Source organism: Pleurodeles waltl, chromosome 6 (assembly GCF_031143425.1).
Source record: "Pleurodeles waltl isolate 20211129_DDA chromosome 6, aPleWal1.hap1.20221129, whole genome shotgun sequence".
NCBI lineage: Eukaryota > Metazoa > Chordata > Amphibia > Caudata > Salamandridae > Pleurodeles > Pleurodeles waltl.
In genome coordinates, this window is record NC_090445.1 from 215565555 (window position 1) to 215583850 (window position 18296).

General features: G+C 46.5%; 1 protein-coding gene across 6 annotated transcripts in view; it reads right to left on the reverse strand.

Moving 5' to 3' along the window:
* The window catches only part of FAM171A2 (family with sequence similarity 171 member A2), a 231269-nt gene that overhangs the window by 22455 nt on the left and 190518 nt on the right, over positions 1 to 18296 (reverse strand). For all 6 annotated transcript variants that reach the window (XR_011204773.1, XR_011204772.1, XM_069237909.1 and 3 more), the window contains exon 6: positions 13472 to 13588. Coding sequence is in view for 4 of the 6 variants with exons in the window: in XM_069237909.1 (XP_069094010.1) it covers positions 13472 to 13588 (117 nt within the window). In the remaining 2 variants the exon portion in view is untranslated. The remainder of the gene's footprint in view (positions 1 to 13471; positions 13589 to 18296) is intronic.

The window sequence follows — 18296 nt, forward strand, 5'->3', positions numbered from 1 at the left end:
TCTGTGGTGATGGTCACTTGTGGCTATGGATCCAGAAATTATCTGGTGCATAATAATTTTCCTTTGTTCCATTACTGTATTTTGTCCTGGACACTAGACTCCATCAACACTAGGACCGCTTGCACAATCGTCTGGGCAGGCACTCCCCACACTCTTGGGGGAGATGCTTCTTCCTTGTACACCTCTAGCCCTCATGCAGCTCTCTCCATGAAACGCTTCTCATGCATACTGTCTCTGTTTGGCTTGATGTTAACTTTCTGGAAAAAAAAGTTGTGGTTGGCAATGTGGTCTAGTTCCACTGATGTCTGCTATAGATGTTGGGTGAGTTTGCACTTTGCAGACGCCTTGCTCTTTGCTGTTTGTGCTTTAAAATATCCATCTGTGTGGCTGTATCTGGGTCTTTTTGGGTCTATCATCAAACTGAGGGCTGAACAATCCTGTCCTGTCAAATGGCAGACCGGTCAGGTTTTTCTGTACTTCAGGATGAAAATCAGAAATATATTCTCAACCAAGCCTGTTGTCTCTACAAAACACATTTGATAACCTGTAATGAGGCATGTCCGATACATCCAACGCCTACTATGTAGCACAATTGGAAATAAATCTCCCCTCTTCTGTGACTTCTTTGGTGCTTTTCCTGTATGCATCATGAAGATGGTCGAGCTCTTGCCCTGGGCTTGTGTATTACCTGGCAAACAGTCCCATAGAGTTGGCAATATGCCACTGAGTTGCTGCCTTCTCTCCAGTTGCTTAGTTGCTGCCCTGTCATTTTACTATGTCAGGGTTGGGGGTCCCGCATACCCTACATATGTCTGGATGGGCATGCCCCCATATGTCTAAAGGGCCCTCTGGTGCTGGTTTTAACTTCTTTTGAATCCATTGTGTCAAGAGCTATTGCTTAAACCAGGTTTTTGAAGTTTTTTTAGGATAGTTTTAACATTGGTAAAGACTGAGTACTCCTCTCAGTTCTAAATAATGTCTCAGTAAGGAAGTCTTCCTTTTTAACATGTAGTGGACCCTTGTGAAGTGCCACTGCCCTTATGATGATTGCATGTTAGCTAGAAGTATAGTCCAGTGGATGCCTTTACTAGCTAGGACTCTAACCCTCTATCATCTAAATAATCTGCCTTATAATCAGGCCACACAATATCCTGATGTCATGTTGGTTCTGGCTATGTTATACACGAGGGTGGCCTACATATGGATCCTCATCTGACTTTAAGTATACTGAATATGATGGCGAATACTATGGTAGTGGTGTGGTGTTGTAGCTGTGGTGTCAGCTATTTCCATTTTAGGGATTGAAAAAGATCCTTCTGAGAATCCTATGCATCTGAAGGTGTCTTTGCATCAACAACGTGGCCAGTTTCAGGATCAACATTTGTTGTGCTTTGCCTCTTAGACTGCATGGTTGCCTGGCAGGCAGGGAAACTACGGTCTTCTGAGGGTTGGAGTCCTCAAGACCCCACAACGGAGCTGACCCTGGGGGATGGCTCAGGGAGGGAGCTGCATGTCCCCTTACCTTCATTTAAGATATAGATCCTGGGATCCACGGGGCATCAAGCAGAATAAGGGAGGGTGGTCATGCGCCCCACTCCACTTTAATTTCAAATGTCAGCCCCGTGGGATGGAGTCCCTAGGGCTGATTAAGGCACCCTGAAACTTTACAAAAAGGAGCTGGGGTGGATGAAACTTTTTTGTTAGGAAAGGTCCATGAACGTTTGTCAAACTGTGCCAAAGTTATTAGCAAAACTGAAAAATGTTTTGCCTATGGAAATGTGATCCTAACTATAACTACTAAGTGGTGACTGCCATTTGGCAATATATACATATACAATATGTATCTGCAGCTACACATGCCATCGAACATATATATATATATATATATATATATATATATTTATATATATATATATATATATATATATATATATATATATTGTAGGAAGTTGGCTCTGTATGTGCTATTTCAAAGTAAGGAATAGCATGCACAGAGTCCAAGGGTTCCCCTTAGAGGTAAAATAGTGGTAAAAAGAGATAATACTAATGCTCTATTTTGTGGTAGTGTGGTCGAGCAGTAGGCTTATCCAAGGAGTAGTGTTAAGCATTTGTTGTACGTACACACAGACAATAAATGAGGTACACACACTCAGAGACAAATCCAGCCAATAGGTTTTGTTATAGAAAAATATCTTTTCTTAGTTTATTTTAAGAACCACAGGTTCAAATTTTACATGTATTATCTCATTTGAAAGGTATTGCAGGTAAGTACTCTAGGAACTTTGAATCATTTCATTAGCATGTATACTTTTTACATAAAACACAATAAGCTGTTTTAAAAGTGGACACTGCAATTTTCACAGTTCCTGGGGGAGGTAAGTTATTGTTAGTTTTAACAGGTAAGTAAGTCACTTACAGGTTTCAGTTTTTGGTCCAAGGTAGCCCACCGTTGGGGGTTCAGAGCAACCCCAGAGTTATCACACCAGCAGCTCAGGGCCGGTCAGGTGCAAAGGTCAAAGAGGTGCCCAAAACACATAGGCTTCAATGGAGAGAAGGGGGTGCCCCGGTTCCAGTCTGCCAGCAGGTAAGTACCCGCGTCTTCGGAGGGCAGACCAGGGGGGTTTTGTAGGGCACCGGGGGGGACACAAGTCAGCACAGAAAGTACACCCTCAGCAGCGCGGGGGCGGCCGGGTGCAGTGTGCAAACACGCGTCTGGTTTTCAATGGAAGTCAATGAGAGATCAAGGGATCTCTTCAGCGTCGCAGGCAGGCAAGGGGGGGGGCTCCTCGGGGTAGCCACCACCTGGGCAAGGGAGAGGGCCTCCTGGGGGTCACTCCTGCACAGAAGTTCCGTTTCTTTAGGGGCTGCGGGTGCAGGGTCTTTTTCAGCCGTCGGGAAATGGAGTTCAGACAGTCGCGGTCAGGGGGAGCCTGGGGATTCCCTCTGCAGGCGTCGCTGTGGGGGCTCAGGGGGGACAACTTTGGTTACTCACAGTCGTAGAGTCGCCGGAGGGTCCTCCCTGAGTTGGTTGTTCTCCACCAGTCGAGTCGGGGTCGCCGGGTGCAGTGTTGCAAGTCTCACGCTTCTTGCGGTGAGTTGCAGGGGTCTTTAAATCTGCTCCTTGTAACAAAGTTGCAGTTCTTTTGGAGCAGTGCCGCTGTCCTCGGGAGTTTCTTGTCTTTTTCGAAGCAGGGCAGTCCTCAGAGGATTCAGAGGTCGCTGGTCCCTTGGAAAGCGTCGCTGGAGCAGGGTTCTTTGGAAGGCAGGAGACAGGCCGGTAAGTCTGGGGCCAAGGCAGTTGGTGTCTTCTGGTCTTCCTCTTCAGGGGTTTTTCAGCTCAGCAGTCCTTCTTCTTGTAGTTGCAGGAATCCGTTTTTCTAGGTTCAGGGAAGCCCTTAAATACTAAATTTAAGGGCGTGTTTAGGTCTGGGGGGTTTAGTAGCCAATGGCTACTAGCCCTGAGGGTGAGTACACCCTCTTTGTGCCTCCTCCCAAGGGGAGGGGGTCACATCCCTAATCCTATTGGGGGAATCCTCCATCTGCAAGATGGAGGATTTCTAAATGTTAGAGTCACCTCAGCTCAGGACACCTTAGGGGCTGTCCTGACTGGCCAGTGACTCCTCCTTGTTGTTTTCTTTGTTTCCTCCAGCCTTGCCGCCAAAAGTGGGGGCCGTGGCCGGAGGGGGCGGGCAACTCCACTAAGCTGGAGTGTCCTGTGGTGCTGTGACAAAGGGGTGAGCCTTTGAGGCTCACCGCCAGGTGTTACAGCTCCTGCCTGGGGGAGGTGTTAGCATCTCCACCCAGTGCAGGCTTTGTTACTGGCCTCAGAGTGACAAAGGCACTCTCCCCATGGGGCCAGCAACATGTCTCTAGTGTGGCAGGCTGCTGGAACCAGTCAGCCTACACAGATAGTCGGTTAAGTTTCAGGGGGCACCTCTAAGGTGCCCTCTGTGGTGTATTTTACAATAAAATGTACACTGGCATCAGTGTGCATTTATTGTGCTGAGAAGTTTGATACCAAACTTCCCAGTTTTCAGTGTAGCCATTATGGTGCTGTGGAGTTCGTGTAAAACAGACTACCAGACCATATACTCTTATGGCTACCCGACACTTACAATGTCTAAGGTATTGCTTAGACACTGTAGGGGCACAGTGCTCATGCATTGGTGCCCTCACCTATGGTATAGTGCACCCTGCCTTAGGGCTGTAAGGCCTACTAGAGGGGTGACTTATCTATACCTGCATAGGCAGTGAGAGGCTGGCATGGCACCCTGAGGGGAGTGCCATGTCGACTTACTCGTTTTGTTCTCACCAGTACACACAAGCTGGCAAGCAGGGTGTCTGTGCTGAGTGAGGGGTCTCCAGGGTGGCATAAGACATGCTGCAGCCCTTAGAGACCTTCCTTGGCATCAGGGCCCTTGGTACCAGGGGTACCACTTACAAGGGACTTATCTGGATGCCAGGGTGTGCCAATTGTGTTATCAAAAGTACAGGTTAGGGAAAGAACACTGGTGCTGGGGCCTGGTTAGCAGGCCTCAGCACACTTTCAATTCAAAACATCAGCAAAAGCAAAAAGTCAGGGGGGTAACCATGCCAAGGAGGCATTTCCTTACATATATATATCACATACACATGAACACGCACGCTCTCATGCACCCTCCTTGCTGTATAATGTATTTAACAGTAAATACTAGTGTGATTGTTGGAAAATCTGATGCTCACAGCAGCCCCCTAAAGTAAGAGTGCATGTCTTATTTTTCCTTTATATCACTTCTTCTCTGCGACTCTGCTTTTCTGTCATCTAATTTTCTTAGGTGAGCTGCTGCTGACATCATATTCTAATCACAGAGTGATTAGGGCCCAAGGGAGCTTTCTGCTCAGACATTCAGGCTCCTCGTTCTCTGGGGCTCTTTCTATACAGCTGCTGTCCAGAGGGAGCATTGAAAGCAGACTATGAGGCCTCTCCGTCTTGGTACGCAGACAGAGTGTTGCATCAAGAGGGAGCCCTGTACGCAGACACTGAGACTGAGCAATATGTGATGAGGGCAAGGACACTTGTAAATTTGTCACGGCAGCTGCAACTCCAGCATTTTCTTGCTTAGTTCATTTAAGCTGTGACAACCAGAAAGGATGAAGAATAGACTATTTACAACACAGCTTATCACAGAACTCAATAACATGAAGATATCTGTCCAACGTAAGTACATCATAACCTCCTACCCACGTCACACCCTCTTACTGGCACCAACATCTTCTGCCAACTGGACAAATCTTTACCTACATGAAAATATCAGAAACTTTTATTAATACCAAAAATCTAAAAGACAGTGCCAAGTGCAAAAACTTAGATGAATTCTAAAACCTTCACTTTACAAATTAACCTAATGCTAAATATTCACTTGATGCCAAAACTTTCCAAGAAAGGCAAAACGTCCTATCAGACCTTCTGCTAATGATAAAATCTTCTACCAATAGCAAATGGTGTAACTGTAAGCAATATCGAAGCCAAGTCTACTGAAGTGCACAGAGTCACTCAATGCATAAAAGTCCCGTCGGTGCAACAAAAAACCCTGCCCCAGAAGCAAAAGAATGTCTTCCGGGCGCAAAATGTCAACTACGACAACAAATCATGCTGCTGATGTTCGTATCTGTGGATGCGAAACACTTCAACTGATGTCAAAAACTCCTACCTATAAAAACAAAATCTCCTATTGACACGAAAAATATCCCATCAGTGTCAAATTCACTTTCTGGTACCAAGAGCTCCATTTGGTGCAAAAAAGTCAGCATGGTGCAAATGCATCCTAATAACCTTAGAAACTCTTAATAAGATATATACAGCCTGTAAACAACAGGCCCTCTTTCCTATGAGAAACAAATTTAATCCAAACACTTTGGAAACTTACCCCCTCCCATGAAGCCTAAAATGTCTCCAAAGCATAAAACTCCTAGTAACACCTTAACCCTCAATCAATGGCAAAACATCCCGGGTTCAAACGTTTTCTAATGATGCCTCTATCTGTTATCGCACTAAAACCTCCTACCAAGTGGAAAATCATCCACTGGTGACAATATTGCTCTACCATTGACACACCATACTGAGCTTTGTCCCAATCCCAAAATCAATCGTCGCTTCAAAAACTGCTGTTGACACCTAAACATGGCAACTCCTCTTATGAACACAAAACCTTACCAATCACAACTCCTCCTCCCAGTGATAAAACCTCGTGTTGATATTAATTAAACCTCCTTGTGACATCTAAATCTCACCCAGGCATCTGAACTTCCTTCCAGTAGCAGAACATTATCCCAACAAAAAATTATGTTTTAAAAGACATACCCTCGGCTGTCCATCCCAACACCTACATACAACGTGTGTGCTAGGGCAGATCTTCACCTTGATGCTTAAGCCTTCAAACAAAACAACAAACAAGACTGAATCCTCCTCACGTGACGAGCATCACTCCATGCGAGTGTTCAACTTCCTCTAAGGCCTAAACCTCGTCTTGTGGCTCTAACCACTATCAATGCCAAATTATTTTCCTGATGGCCATTTGTTAAGTAATGTATTACCCTTTCCTTGATGCACTGTCCTCCACCGGATGCTTGAAAGTCCTCCCACGGCCGAAGTGTACATCTCATATCTAAACCCCCTTCTGGCATCTAAACTTTCTCTTGACATTCAAAATTCTCTCTAAAGCCTGGGAGACATCCTCTGAGGCAAGTTCAACTGGCAGCTACAAGGCACAGTAGTTTTCCCCAGAAGCAGAACCAGCGTTGGAAGAAATACAAAGGAGACATCGTTGATACTTCCGAAGGACAAAAACAACCCCCGTAGTAATCTAAAGACTCTTCAGTGCCTATTCTGGAGCTTTTTTTGTTTTTCTTTACTGCTGGTGCTCAAGAAAGAACGCTAAAAACAATCTGAAGGTGTTGAGCATTGTGGTGATGAGAATAATGTACTTGGGGGCCACAGCTGTTTTCATTTTTAGAGCTACTGCATGCAATTGGATGAGTTAGCCACTAGATGGCAGGATATTAACGACCAAATCAGTCTATATGAAAGTCGCTCTACAAAACAATAACAAACATTGACAAAGCCAATCATTTTGTGGATTGACGTGAGACTGAGAGTTTAACAAGCTTCTTTTTCGTACAGCAAGGGTAAATCAAGGACAGCATCAACGCAAGTTTCTCGCTCATACAGCTCTGCATTACAGACTGCCAACGCAAACACGAGATGAGTACAGCATGTGCAGTGCAAGCTTCCTTCGTCAAGTCACGTAGTCCGTTCAAGTATGAGATAATTGGTGGTGATATTGGGATATAATCACCCATTCATCCCAAATCTCTGCTCTAGGGTCAATATGTTTCGGCCATTTCCATCGCCCATCCGTGGAGGTACGAGTGATAAAGGTTGGGGCGCCGATCCCTTGATGAATGTGTGACTGCAGGGAGGTGCTCCTACCGAATTCCAGGTGGGAGATAAATAATGAATACTCGATAATTCAATGTCTGTGTACTTGAAGGGGACAATTGAACCCAAGCTCGTCTGTTGATCAAACCTTTTTTTATGACAGGTAGGGAAATCAATTTCGAGGGGATCGATGGTCCTGATGAAGGCCGACCGACCCAGATGGGCCATGGTAATGGCTGAAACATGTTGACCCTAGAGCAGAGATCTGTGGTGAATGGGTGATTAAATCCCAATACCACCACCATTTATCGAATTCCTTTTTAATCCTATCCGGTGAATCCCGGAATAAAGATTAGGAATAGATTCACACGAGATAGTTTTAGTAATTCTGAGTTGTGTCCTGTATGATTGATCCCCCTTTGTCTTTTGTGTTTTTGTTCCCCTTCCCTTTTGCTCCGTTCTTACTGTTGAACAGCGTGAGAATGTGTTAGCATAGCCCTATGATGAAGCATGCCATGATTAGTGGGTGAGGGCTGTTTTTCTAAACACCATGCTGTCTCTGAAGTGTGGTGGAGCCCACTCTGTTGGAGAAGGGTTTCTACTTTGATTTCTTGTCCTTTGTGTGGTGCTGACCATTATATGGTAGCTAGATTGGTGGGAAATCTGAAGCTCAACCATCTTCCCCGCCCACCATCTTTCTGACCAAGCTACGCCCCTGCCAATATGATGCTTATCTAACTGTGCGCTGATTTGCTGAGAATGTAACACATTTGGTCATAGCACGATAATTCTGCAGTTATAGTGATTTGTATGTGAAAATAGTGTATATAAACTCTCAATTTAGTGAGTGACCCAGTAGGCTTTCTGCATATGCTGCTAGGGATGCTGTCCTTTTCTCTCCTGATCGTGCTGCCCAATAGAACTTAAAATATTTTTGATTATACATTTCTATGTAATTGTCTATTTTCTGAGACCCTTCATGGCAATTAATCAGTTGCACATCATTTGATTTTTGTAGTAAATCCTTTAAACTATTCTGCTGATCTAGAACTCAGTTATTGAGTGTGTGCTTTTGCTGAATTTACTGTATTTATAATATTTTTGATGTGTTCGGAGGTGTCTTACCTCAGAGACACACTGACTCACGAAACTGAGGTTTAAAACCTTCTCCCATTCATCGAATTGTAGACGTTCTGTTGAAGCAAAGTTTTGCACGGTTCCCCAGGCCACACTATCAATTGTGAGGAGAGCAGATGGGTGGTCAGGCTTATTACTTGTTTTCTGTGTTCTACTGCTTAAAACACCACTCCAGTGCACAGCAGGTGATACATGCATGTGGGTGTGGGGTGTAGGAGGCCCTTTTTGCAGAGGTGGCCTGGGCAGAGCATGTGCACACAGTAAGGGGGCTACAGTCAAATGATACTCCGCCACAGAATGTGTCTCCACAGTGTGGGTCCCCTGAGTCTTGCATATCTCACGTACATCTGTTGGCCTTGGGTAGAATGGTGATCCCTTGATGGGCTGGGTGGACCCTGAAGAGTTAGTGGCTCCCCAGCACCACAGGGGATGCAAGGGACAGTGGGTCTGCCCACTGTCCCCACTGCTTCACTCTAACTGTGGGTCCGGTGCAATCGGGCACAGAATTATAGGGTTGTGAGTTTGTGGATCCAGTAAGTCCAGTCACGGGAGACATGGTGGAAGTGAGAGTGGTGCAGACCAGTTTCCTCCCTGGGGATACTGCACCGGGTAATTCGTAATGAGGGTATACAGTGACACAAAGGTGAGGGAATAGTAACACTGTAAAGTGGAGTGGAAAGCTGAGTAGAGCTTGGAGACAGGTGATGTGGAGCACAATGTTAGTCTATAAGAGGAGCAGTACTGAGAGGACGTATGACTTTTTCAAAAGGCTAGTTACTGGAAGGGACATGAGCAGTCACACTGCTACCTGGCATACTTGCCGCACCTGCTAGCGGGTCCCAAACTTGCATTGACTGTGTAGTCCTGCAAAGCAAGCCCTTCAGTCTCCCTTGATTCACCACTAAAGTAGCCATTGGGAGGCATGCCTTGGGATTCCTAGGCAGTCAGCTGTTATAGAAGATATGTGCTGCAGGCCATTTTTCTAGTTATCTGGGTCTTGTACAGGTGTTCCAGCAGTCAGGGCCGGTCCTCTCCTGGCGGAGCAGTGCAACTCCTCAGTGTAATAAAAGTCTCCAGGAAGTTGGGCCTGGTCCCAGCGTGAGGAAGAGCAGCCATCAGTAAAGGCCCAGCTCCAGAGAAGAAGTCTGCTTTGGGCTGATGCACACAGTTTCCCGGATGTCACACGAACTGACAAGTTAATGGAGGAAGGGGTTTATTTCTTAGCCTCCTATGGTGGATGGAGTTAGAAGTCTGAGCCAACCAAAGGCCAGCTTTGTTCAAAATTCAAAGTCTTATTACTATCAGGAATCAGTGCACCTTCTTATTTTTGTCCAGTTTTCACAGGCCTCTGGAACTTGTAGTCCAAGGACTAATCAGTTCAGACTACTCAGGGGGCTTTATTCATCTGAGTCACAGCCCTAGTGGACGGACATTGTTGCTATTCAAGAGCCAGTCAGAGATGAAAAGGGCGGGTTTCAGCAGGATACACCTACGCTGAGGCAAGAAAGTGATGGGAAGTCTCCCTACAATTGTAAGGCTGGTTTTGAGGAACTGGTCCCAATATCAGGGGAGAGCTGGCTACCATGCACGCCATGCACAAGGGTGCAGGGAGACCACCATCTTGTTCACTGTGCACCCAGTGTCTAAATGGACAACATCTTTCTCTCTGTTACTGTGCAACACTCATACATACTGCCACACATGAGGGTTACGGATGACCTTTAACAGGGTGAAGCAGCAGGAAGTTTCCCACTCAGTGCAGGTACAAAGGCCACCACTAATCAACTCCCGGCTAGTGAGGAGGAGGCAGTAGCCAGCCTCACTCAGGATAGGGTTCATTGGGCGCCAGCCTGTGTTCTTCTCATAAACAACAGGAGTACGTCCAGTGTGCTCACAGATTGCCAATTTCCAGGACAGACAACCATCTGCATGCCAGATGGGGAGTACATGTCAGGCCGGCGCAGCTTGTGCATGACACAAAGATGGCTTCCATCCTAACCACTGCCACATGTTCCGAGCATGCATCACCACGCCTGGAGAGGGCGACTCATAGTATGTGCACAGCATTCTGGGAAAGAGAGGTAACACAGAAGAAGGATAAGAAGGCTTGTGGAATCCTTTTAGTGGTTAGCCTTTCTTTCTGCTGTTTGAGCACTATGAGAAATAACATCAATTTTAGTCTTAATATAACCAGTTTGAAGACCTTATTATAAGTCTTTTACTTTAGGAATCCACGGTGTGATGGAAACATCATGCTTTTATCTTTTTGCAATAGTCCTTTTTTTAAATGTTTTTTTTTTTTGTTTACAGTACATCAGCTTGTTTCAACATTTAACTATACTATTATATCCCATATTGCTTCAGGTTTGTGCATATGAATTCTAATCCTAGATGACCACCACAATTCTCAATGTTCCAACCTAAGTTCAAGGAGCCAGCTTGCTGTTCTAGTTATTCTGTTTCCTCTGGCCACCTTTGACTGCTTAAGCTTTAAAGACAATCAGTCTATTTGTTGACTATATTAATAATGATGAGAAGGATATGTAAATAGTAAGGTGTCTGACTGTAAGTAATGGCAGAACAGTGAAGCACATCATGCCGGAAGTTATAATGATATCTGAGGAGGAGGAAGAGATGGTGGGCCGGGGAAAGAGCAAAGAGGGCAGGGGAAAGAGAATGTCTGCCCAGAATTAAGGAAAGCATTCAGGATACACCAACTAGTTAATATTAGTCCTAAATGACTAAATCAAGACCAAGAATGAACATGCTTTTTAGTAGGCACTCTGGGTCGTGATTGTGCTTAGGTGTTTTCATGAACATTTTGGAGTTTGTCAGGTAACAAACATGATAAACAGCTGTGCTACGTGTAGATTGGATTATTCCTGACATGTTTATCTGCTTGGAATAGCCAAAATGGCTTACGCATGAAGAAAAAGAACAGTCCTGGGCTTCTTTGTTTGTTAAGACTTTTGCATTCATCACCAAAAGTGACAGGACAGATAATTCCTCTATACTCAGGAAATGTTGAAAAAGTTGCGCCACTTAAACAAAAAGTTGAGGAACTAACGTTAGCATTACTTTTTAGTGACCAGGAATTAAGTATATGGAGTTTTAAACACGAGACCCAAGTACCCTTTGGGGTGCTGGATTTTGGTGTCTGGGGGCTGCTGTAATGATCAGCAACCCGCCCACTGAGTGATACACCGCTTACGTAATGAGGAGCTATGTTTTCTTCAACACTTAGGAGTTTACCCAAGCTCCTCAGTCAGCACCTGTCATATTATTTAACATTAATTCTAATATTTAAAAACTGTGAAAAGATTTTACCTATCTGTTGAATGCGTGTGCACGGAGGTATCGTTAAAATGAGATTCAAACACAGGCACACAATGACAGTACTGATATAGTACACAACTGGGAGACCAACTCCGGCTGAAGTGTTCCAGTAAAAGGCGCTTTTATAAGTCTTCACTCCTCCTGCCGTGCCGGATCTCACCTCTCGGGGTCCTCAGTCCCCAAACCCTGCCTCACTGAATTGTTGGGTCTGCTGTTGTGCTATTTATTCCCTGCCACACCTCACCTGCTGGGCCTTCATTCACCATCTCCTGCCACGCCTCCGCTGCGGATGGCTTCATACATTCTACCCACCACACCTCATCCACTGGAGTGAAGTCTCTTCCTAGCCTATCCCACATCGACTGCTGGGGTCTTCATTCTTTCTACCCTGTCACACTACACATCCTGCGGGTGTCTTTCCACATCCCTCTGCCACCCTCACACCTTTATGGGTCTTCATTTGTTCTATAACACTTCACCTGAAGGTTTCATTCCTTATCCTCTGTCACACCTCACACCTGCTGGGAACTTCATTCATCATGCTCTGCCACTCTTCAACTGCTCCATTCTCCCCATCACATCTCACTTCATCTTCTGAGGTCTTCATTCCTTCTATCCTGTCACACCTCACAAGCTGGAGTCTTCATTCCTTTTACTCTCTCATCCCTCACCTGCTGGGGGCATCATTGTTTCTGGCTTGTCACACCGCATCTGTTGGACCTTCATTTCTTCCACTCTGACAGATTGCAGCTGCTGGAAGCTTCATTCATCATATACTCCAGCACATCACCTACTGTGGACTCCATCCCTCCTACTCCATTACACCTCATCTACTGGATGGCACCCAGTAATCTCGTTCCTGTTTAGTGGGTTTCATTTATCCTTTCCTTTCACACCTTCCAACAAGATGGGTTCCTATCCTGACACTACTCTGCTATTGTGGAGTATCTTCATTCTCCTGTCACATGTATTTTCCATCTCTGTTACACCTCACCTGCTGAGGTGCAGGTTCATTCTACTGACACACATCATCTGTTGGGGGTGGGGGTGGAGTGTCCTGAGGTGCCACATCAGACCTGCAGGGGTTGCAGTCACCTGCTCTACCATACCACGTCACCTGCTGAGGGGTTCACACTTGATCTGACATAGATCTCACCTGCTGGGGTGCAGGTTCTGTCACCTGATGGGCCCTACCACACCTGCTGGGTTGCTGGTTCCGTCTCCTGCCATGCCCTACCACACCTCCTAGAGTACAAGATCAGTCTCCTGGCACACCTCAAGGGCTGGCTGCAGGTTCAGACTTCTGACACACCTCACCGGTTGGATGCAGGTTCATTCGCCTGACCCACCTCACTGGCTGGCTGCAGGTTCATTCGCCTGACCCACCTCACGGGCTGGCTGTAGGTTCACTCTCCTGACACACCTCACTGGTTGGCTACAGGTTCAGTCTTCTGACAAACCTCACTGTCTGGCTGCAGGTTCAGTGTCCTGACACACCTCAACAGCTCAATGGAGGTTCAGTCTCCTGACACACCTCACCAATTGGCTACAGGTTCAGTTTCCTGCTCTACCAAACCTCACCTGTAGTTGGGGATGGTACTGCTGCCGCCCAGTATCCCAGCTGTGGAGACACCAGAGTCCAGTACAGCTGCCGCCCTTCTCTCCTGATGAGGCCGGTTCCATTTCGGATCCACAGCCCTAGAGAAGGAAGCAAGAAAATAAGATGAGTGTCTAGGTCAGCAAGCAGGAGCAAAGAGAGAAGGAAGAAGGGAAATGGAGAGAAGGGTGGAAGTAAATAGCAGCAAGCATTAGCAAAACCAATAGTTTGGGCTTTGGCAAGTTATTGCAATGGTTTCATTTTTCATAACAAGCATAAGCCATAAAAACTAAAATAAAAAAAAGGCACCACCTAAAAGTAGCAGCACTTTGCTTCCAATAAAAATGTTACCGTAAGCATAGCACATAACTTTAATACAACAGTACGAGTGCTTCCTACCAGGTGGGTCTACTTCAAACAGGTATGGAAACCTGTTTAATTGTAATTCACACCACAGAATATGTTGAATACGAGCACGAATAAGTTGTAATAATGGCTTTGAATGACTATAACCAGCAGCCCTACAGGAAACACACAAGGATGACTTTAAAAAAAGCTCTTAAAAAGAAAAGAAACATAATTGGCAAAGTAAGTTGGCCTACCAGCCTTTGCACTGTAGCACATATGTGGAAGTGTACATGTGATCAGGCAAAGAACAAGACGGCCAATGGTTGAAGTGGGCTAACCCCGTGCTCATACTATATATTGCTGGAGAGGTCTGAACCAGAGCCCTTCGATGTATATTTATATTATGTTTTATTTATTACATGAGGTTGCAAAAGAAGAAAAGCTGTCTCTAGCCCAGGCCTAAAAATGAATAATAAAGGAGGAAGGAGTGCATAACGAAAGGGAAATGAAACAAAGGAAGGGAACGAACTAAAGGGCAAAGGAGAGAGGCCTAAAGAGAGGCGGGTAACTAACCAACAAACAGAATCCAACAAAGATATTACCAGCTGAGCGAGGAGTGCAGACCCCCGCGGCATGGAACGGGTTAACCCTGAACCCGACTTGGCTCAGGAGTTGCTCCCGTATGGAGCTGGTGGTGGAGGGTCCGTGGGGACAGATTAATCGTGTGCACGCGCCACTGCAGAGCAGCCATTACTGCCGCCATCCATAGCTTTTAATGCCTATTACTGCCCGGAATCCCCCCGCCTCCACCTGCTCGCTTTACGATCTCAGGCGGGGAGGCGAGGAGAGGCAGAACCGCGACTCCAGTCCAGGCAGACCCACGACTCCAGTCCCACGTCTACCCAGATGGGGACCCCAGCTGCTCCACAAAGGGCTGTCCGACCTTCCAAACACGCACATCACAATTCCAGGAAAGAACCGCGGTACGAGTCCCAGACTCCGTGGGGAAAGGTGTTGTGCCCCCCTGTAGAGTAAGCATGGCTACAAATAAACCCCACCAGGCTCTATGGCACGGGACCAGGACTCCAGGCTACTGCAAACAAATGCAAAGATGTCCAGTGGATGAGGGCTTGCTCGTGATATCTGTGGGTAACAGATTGGCCTGCTCTTAGAAATTACTTGAAATCTAACACTACGCTACCCTGACCTTTGACCTTGGCTCAAATATTAATCCCACTTGACCCAAACGTTATCACGAATCGCTAGCCTGTCCCTACCGCAACTCTGTAACAGTCTGTGAAGATTACCTTCACTCTAAAAAAAACCACAAGCCCGACCCCTAACCTTGACCTTTACCCTGACACTAATTTGACCTCTCCCTAATTTACATGACTCCAACCCTGACGCTTACCTCTGCCCCTCACGCTTATCCTGACTGAGGCCCAAGTCTAACCCAAACTTCTCTCACATACCTTGAACCTCATCAAACCCTACACCTGGGCTCCCACCACCACCTTCTTATGCCAGTATACATACCTTCAGTATATTTCTGTGGTCTTCTTGGGCGATACTAATGTATTTTCATCAAGTATTTACACTGAAAAGTGTTTCTTATACAAATTTGAGAAATTATTATATTAAATGGCTTTACAGAAGGCGAGGGACCTCAAATCCTAAAAAGAACCCACGTTGTGTTCAATAGTTACAATCTCTGTTATTTTAAGTATATTGGCACTATTCGTGCAACCACTCCCCTCCTTCAATCACACCGAACGCGCTCGATGTGTTAATCCAAAAACACTGATTTGGCAGGGGTTCAATGGGATCTTGTCAATTATTTCTGTAGTATGAAGTTGTAGGAAGTTGGCTCTGTATATACTATCTCAAAGTGAGAGATAGTGCGCACAGAGTCTAAGGGTTCCCCTTAGAGGTAAGATAGTGGCAAAATTAGATAATTCTAATGCTCTGTTTTGTGGTTGTGTGGTCGAGCAGTAGGCTTATCAGAGGTTAGTGTTAAGCATTTGTTGTACACACATAGGCAATAAATGAGAAACACACTCAAAGACAACTCCAGGCCAATAGTTTTTATATAGAAAAATATCTTTTCTTTAATTGAGAACCTCAAAATTCAAGATTTGAAGTAAATACATAAAATGCAAGGTACTCCATACAGGTAAGTAAGGAACTTTGAATTAGAGCAGTAACATTCACAGTATAGGTTAAAATGGCAATAACCTATTTTAAAAGTGGATACTGCAAAAATCAACAGTTCCTGGGAGAAGGTAAGTGTGGTCATTTTTGGCAGATAAGTAAAGCACTTACACAGTCAGTCTCCTGGGCATAGGCAACCCACCGTTGGGGGTTCAGGGCAACCCCAAAGTCACCGCACCAGCAACACAGGGTCGGTCAGGTGCAGAGGTCAACGGAGGGCCCAAAACACATAGGTGCCTATGGAGAACAGGGATGCTCCGGTTCCGGTCTGCTGGCAGGTAAGTACCCACGTCCTCAGGGAGCAGAGAAGGGGGGATTTGTAGTGCACTGGGGGGGCACAAGTAGGCACACAAAACACACCCTCAGTGGCACATGGGCGGCCGGGTGCAGTGTGCTTAGCAGGTGTCGGGTCTTCAATAGGAATTAATGGAGGGACCCGGGGGTTGCCTGATGGACACTCCTGCACTCGAGTTCGGTTCCTTCTGGTCCTGGGGGCTGCGGGTGCAGTGCTTGGTCCAGGCATTGGGTTCTTTGTTCCAGGCAGTCACGGTCAGGGGGAGCCTCTGGATCCTCTCTGCATGCGTCGCTGTGAGGTCCAGGGGGGTCGTCTCAGGTTACTCACGAGGTCGCAATCGCCTGGGAGTCCTCCCTGCAGTGTTGGTTCTCTGGAGCTCGAGCTGAGGGCGTCGGGTGCAGAGTGTGAAGTCTCTTGCTTCCGGCGGGAAGAGTGAAGTCTTTGAAAGCTGCAAGAAAGTTGCAAAGTTTCTACTGTTTTTGAACAGTGCCGCTGTTCTCAGGAGTTTCTTGGTCCTTCAGGTTCAGGGCAGTCCTCTGAGGCTTCAGAGGTTGCTGGTCCCTGTCGGATGCGTCGCCATGCAGGTTCTTTAAGTTTGGAGACAGGCCGGTAGAGCTGGGGCCAAGTCAGTTGTCGTCTCCGTCGTCTCTGCAGGGCTTTCAGGTCAGCAGTCCTTCTTCTTGTTGTAGGTTGCAGGAATCTGATTTCCTGGGTTCTGGGGTGCCCCTAAATACTAGTTTTAGGGGGGTGTTTAAGTCAGAAGGGCAGTAGCCAATGGGTACTGTCCTGGAGGGTGGCTACACCCTCTTTGTGTCTCCTCCCTGAGGGGAGGGGGGCACATCCCTAATCCTATTGGGGGAATCTTCCAAAACCAAGATGGAGGATTTCTAAAAGCAGGGGTCACCTCAGCTCAGGACTCCTTAGGGGATGTCCTGACTGGTGGATGACTCCTCCTTGTTTTTCTAATTATCTCCTTCAGCCTTGCAGCCAAAAGTGGGGGCAGTGGCCGGAGGGGCGGGCATCTCCACTAGCTGGGATGCCCTGGGGTGCGGTGACAAAAGGCATGAGCCTTTGAGGCTCACCACCAGGTGTTACAGTTCCTGTAGGGGGAGGTGAGAAGCACCTCCACCCAGTACAGGCTTTGTTCCTGGCCACAGAGTGACAAAGGCACTCTCCCCATGTGGCTAGAAACTCGTCTGGTTGTTGCAGGCTGGCAGAAACTGGTCAGCCTAGCACTAGGAGTCGGACAGGTATTCAGAGGGCATCTCTAAGATGCCCTCTTGGTGCATTTTACAATGAATTCCACACTGGCATCAGTGTGCATTTATTGTGCTGAGAAGATTAATACAAACTTCCCATATTTCAGTGTAGCCATTATGGAACTGTGCAGTTCGTGTTCGGCAAACTCCCAGACCATATACTCTTTATGGCTACCCTGCACTTACAATGTCTAAGGTTTTGTTTAGACACTGTAGGGGCCTAGTGCTCATGCACATATGCCCCCACCTGTGGTATAGTGCACCCTGTCTTAGGGCTGTAAGGCCTGCTAGAGGGATGTTTTACCTATGTCACAGACAGTGGTTTGTGGGCATGGCACCCTGAGAGGTGTGCCATGTCGACGCTGCCTTTTTCTCCCCACAAGCACTGCAAGTACAGTGTACATGTGGTTATTAAGGGGTTCCCTAAGCAACAGGCTGGTCAAGGCCATCATCATTTGTTTGGGACAGGACTGCTCCTATCCCATGCTCAGAGGCATCTGTCTGCACAATGAACTGTTTAGAATAACCTGGAGCTTTCAAAACTGGTGCTGTACACATAGCTTGCTTCAGGGTGTCAAATGCCTTTTGACAGTCCACGGTCCAGTTAACTTTCTTGGCCATTTTCTTGGAGGTCAGTTCTGTGAGGGGTGTCACTATTGATCCATATCCCTTCACAAACCTCCTATAGTACCCAGT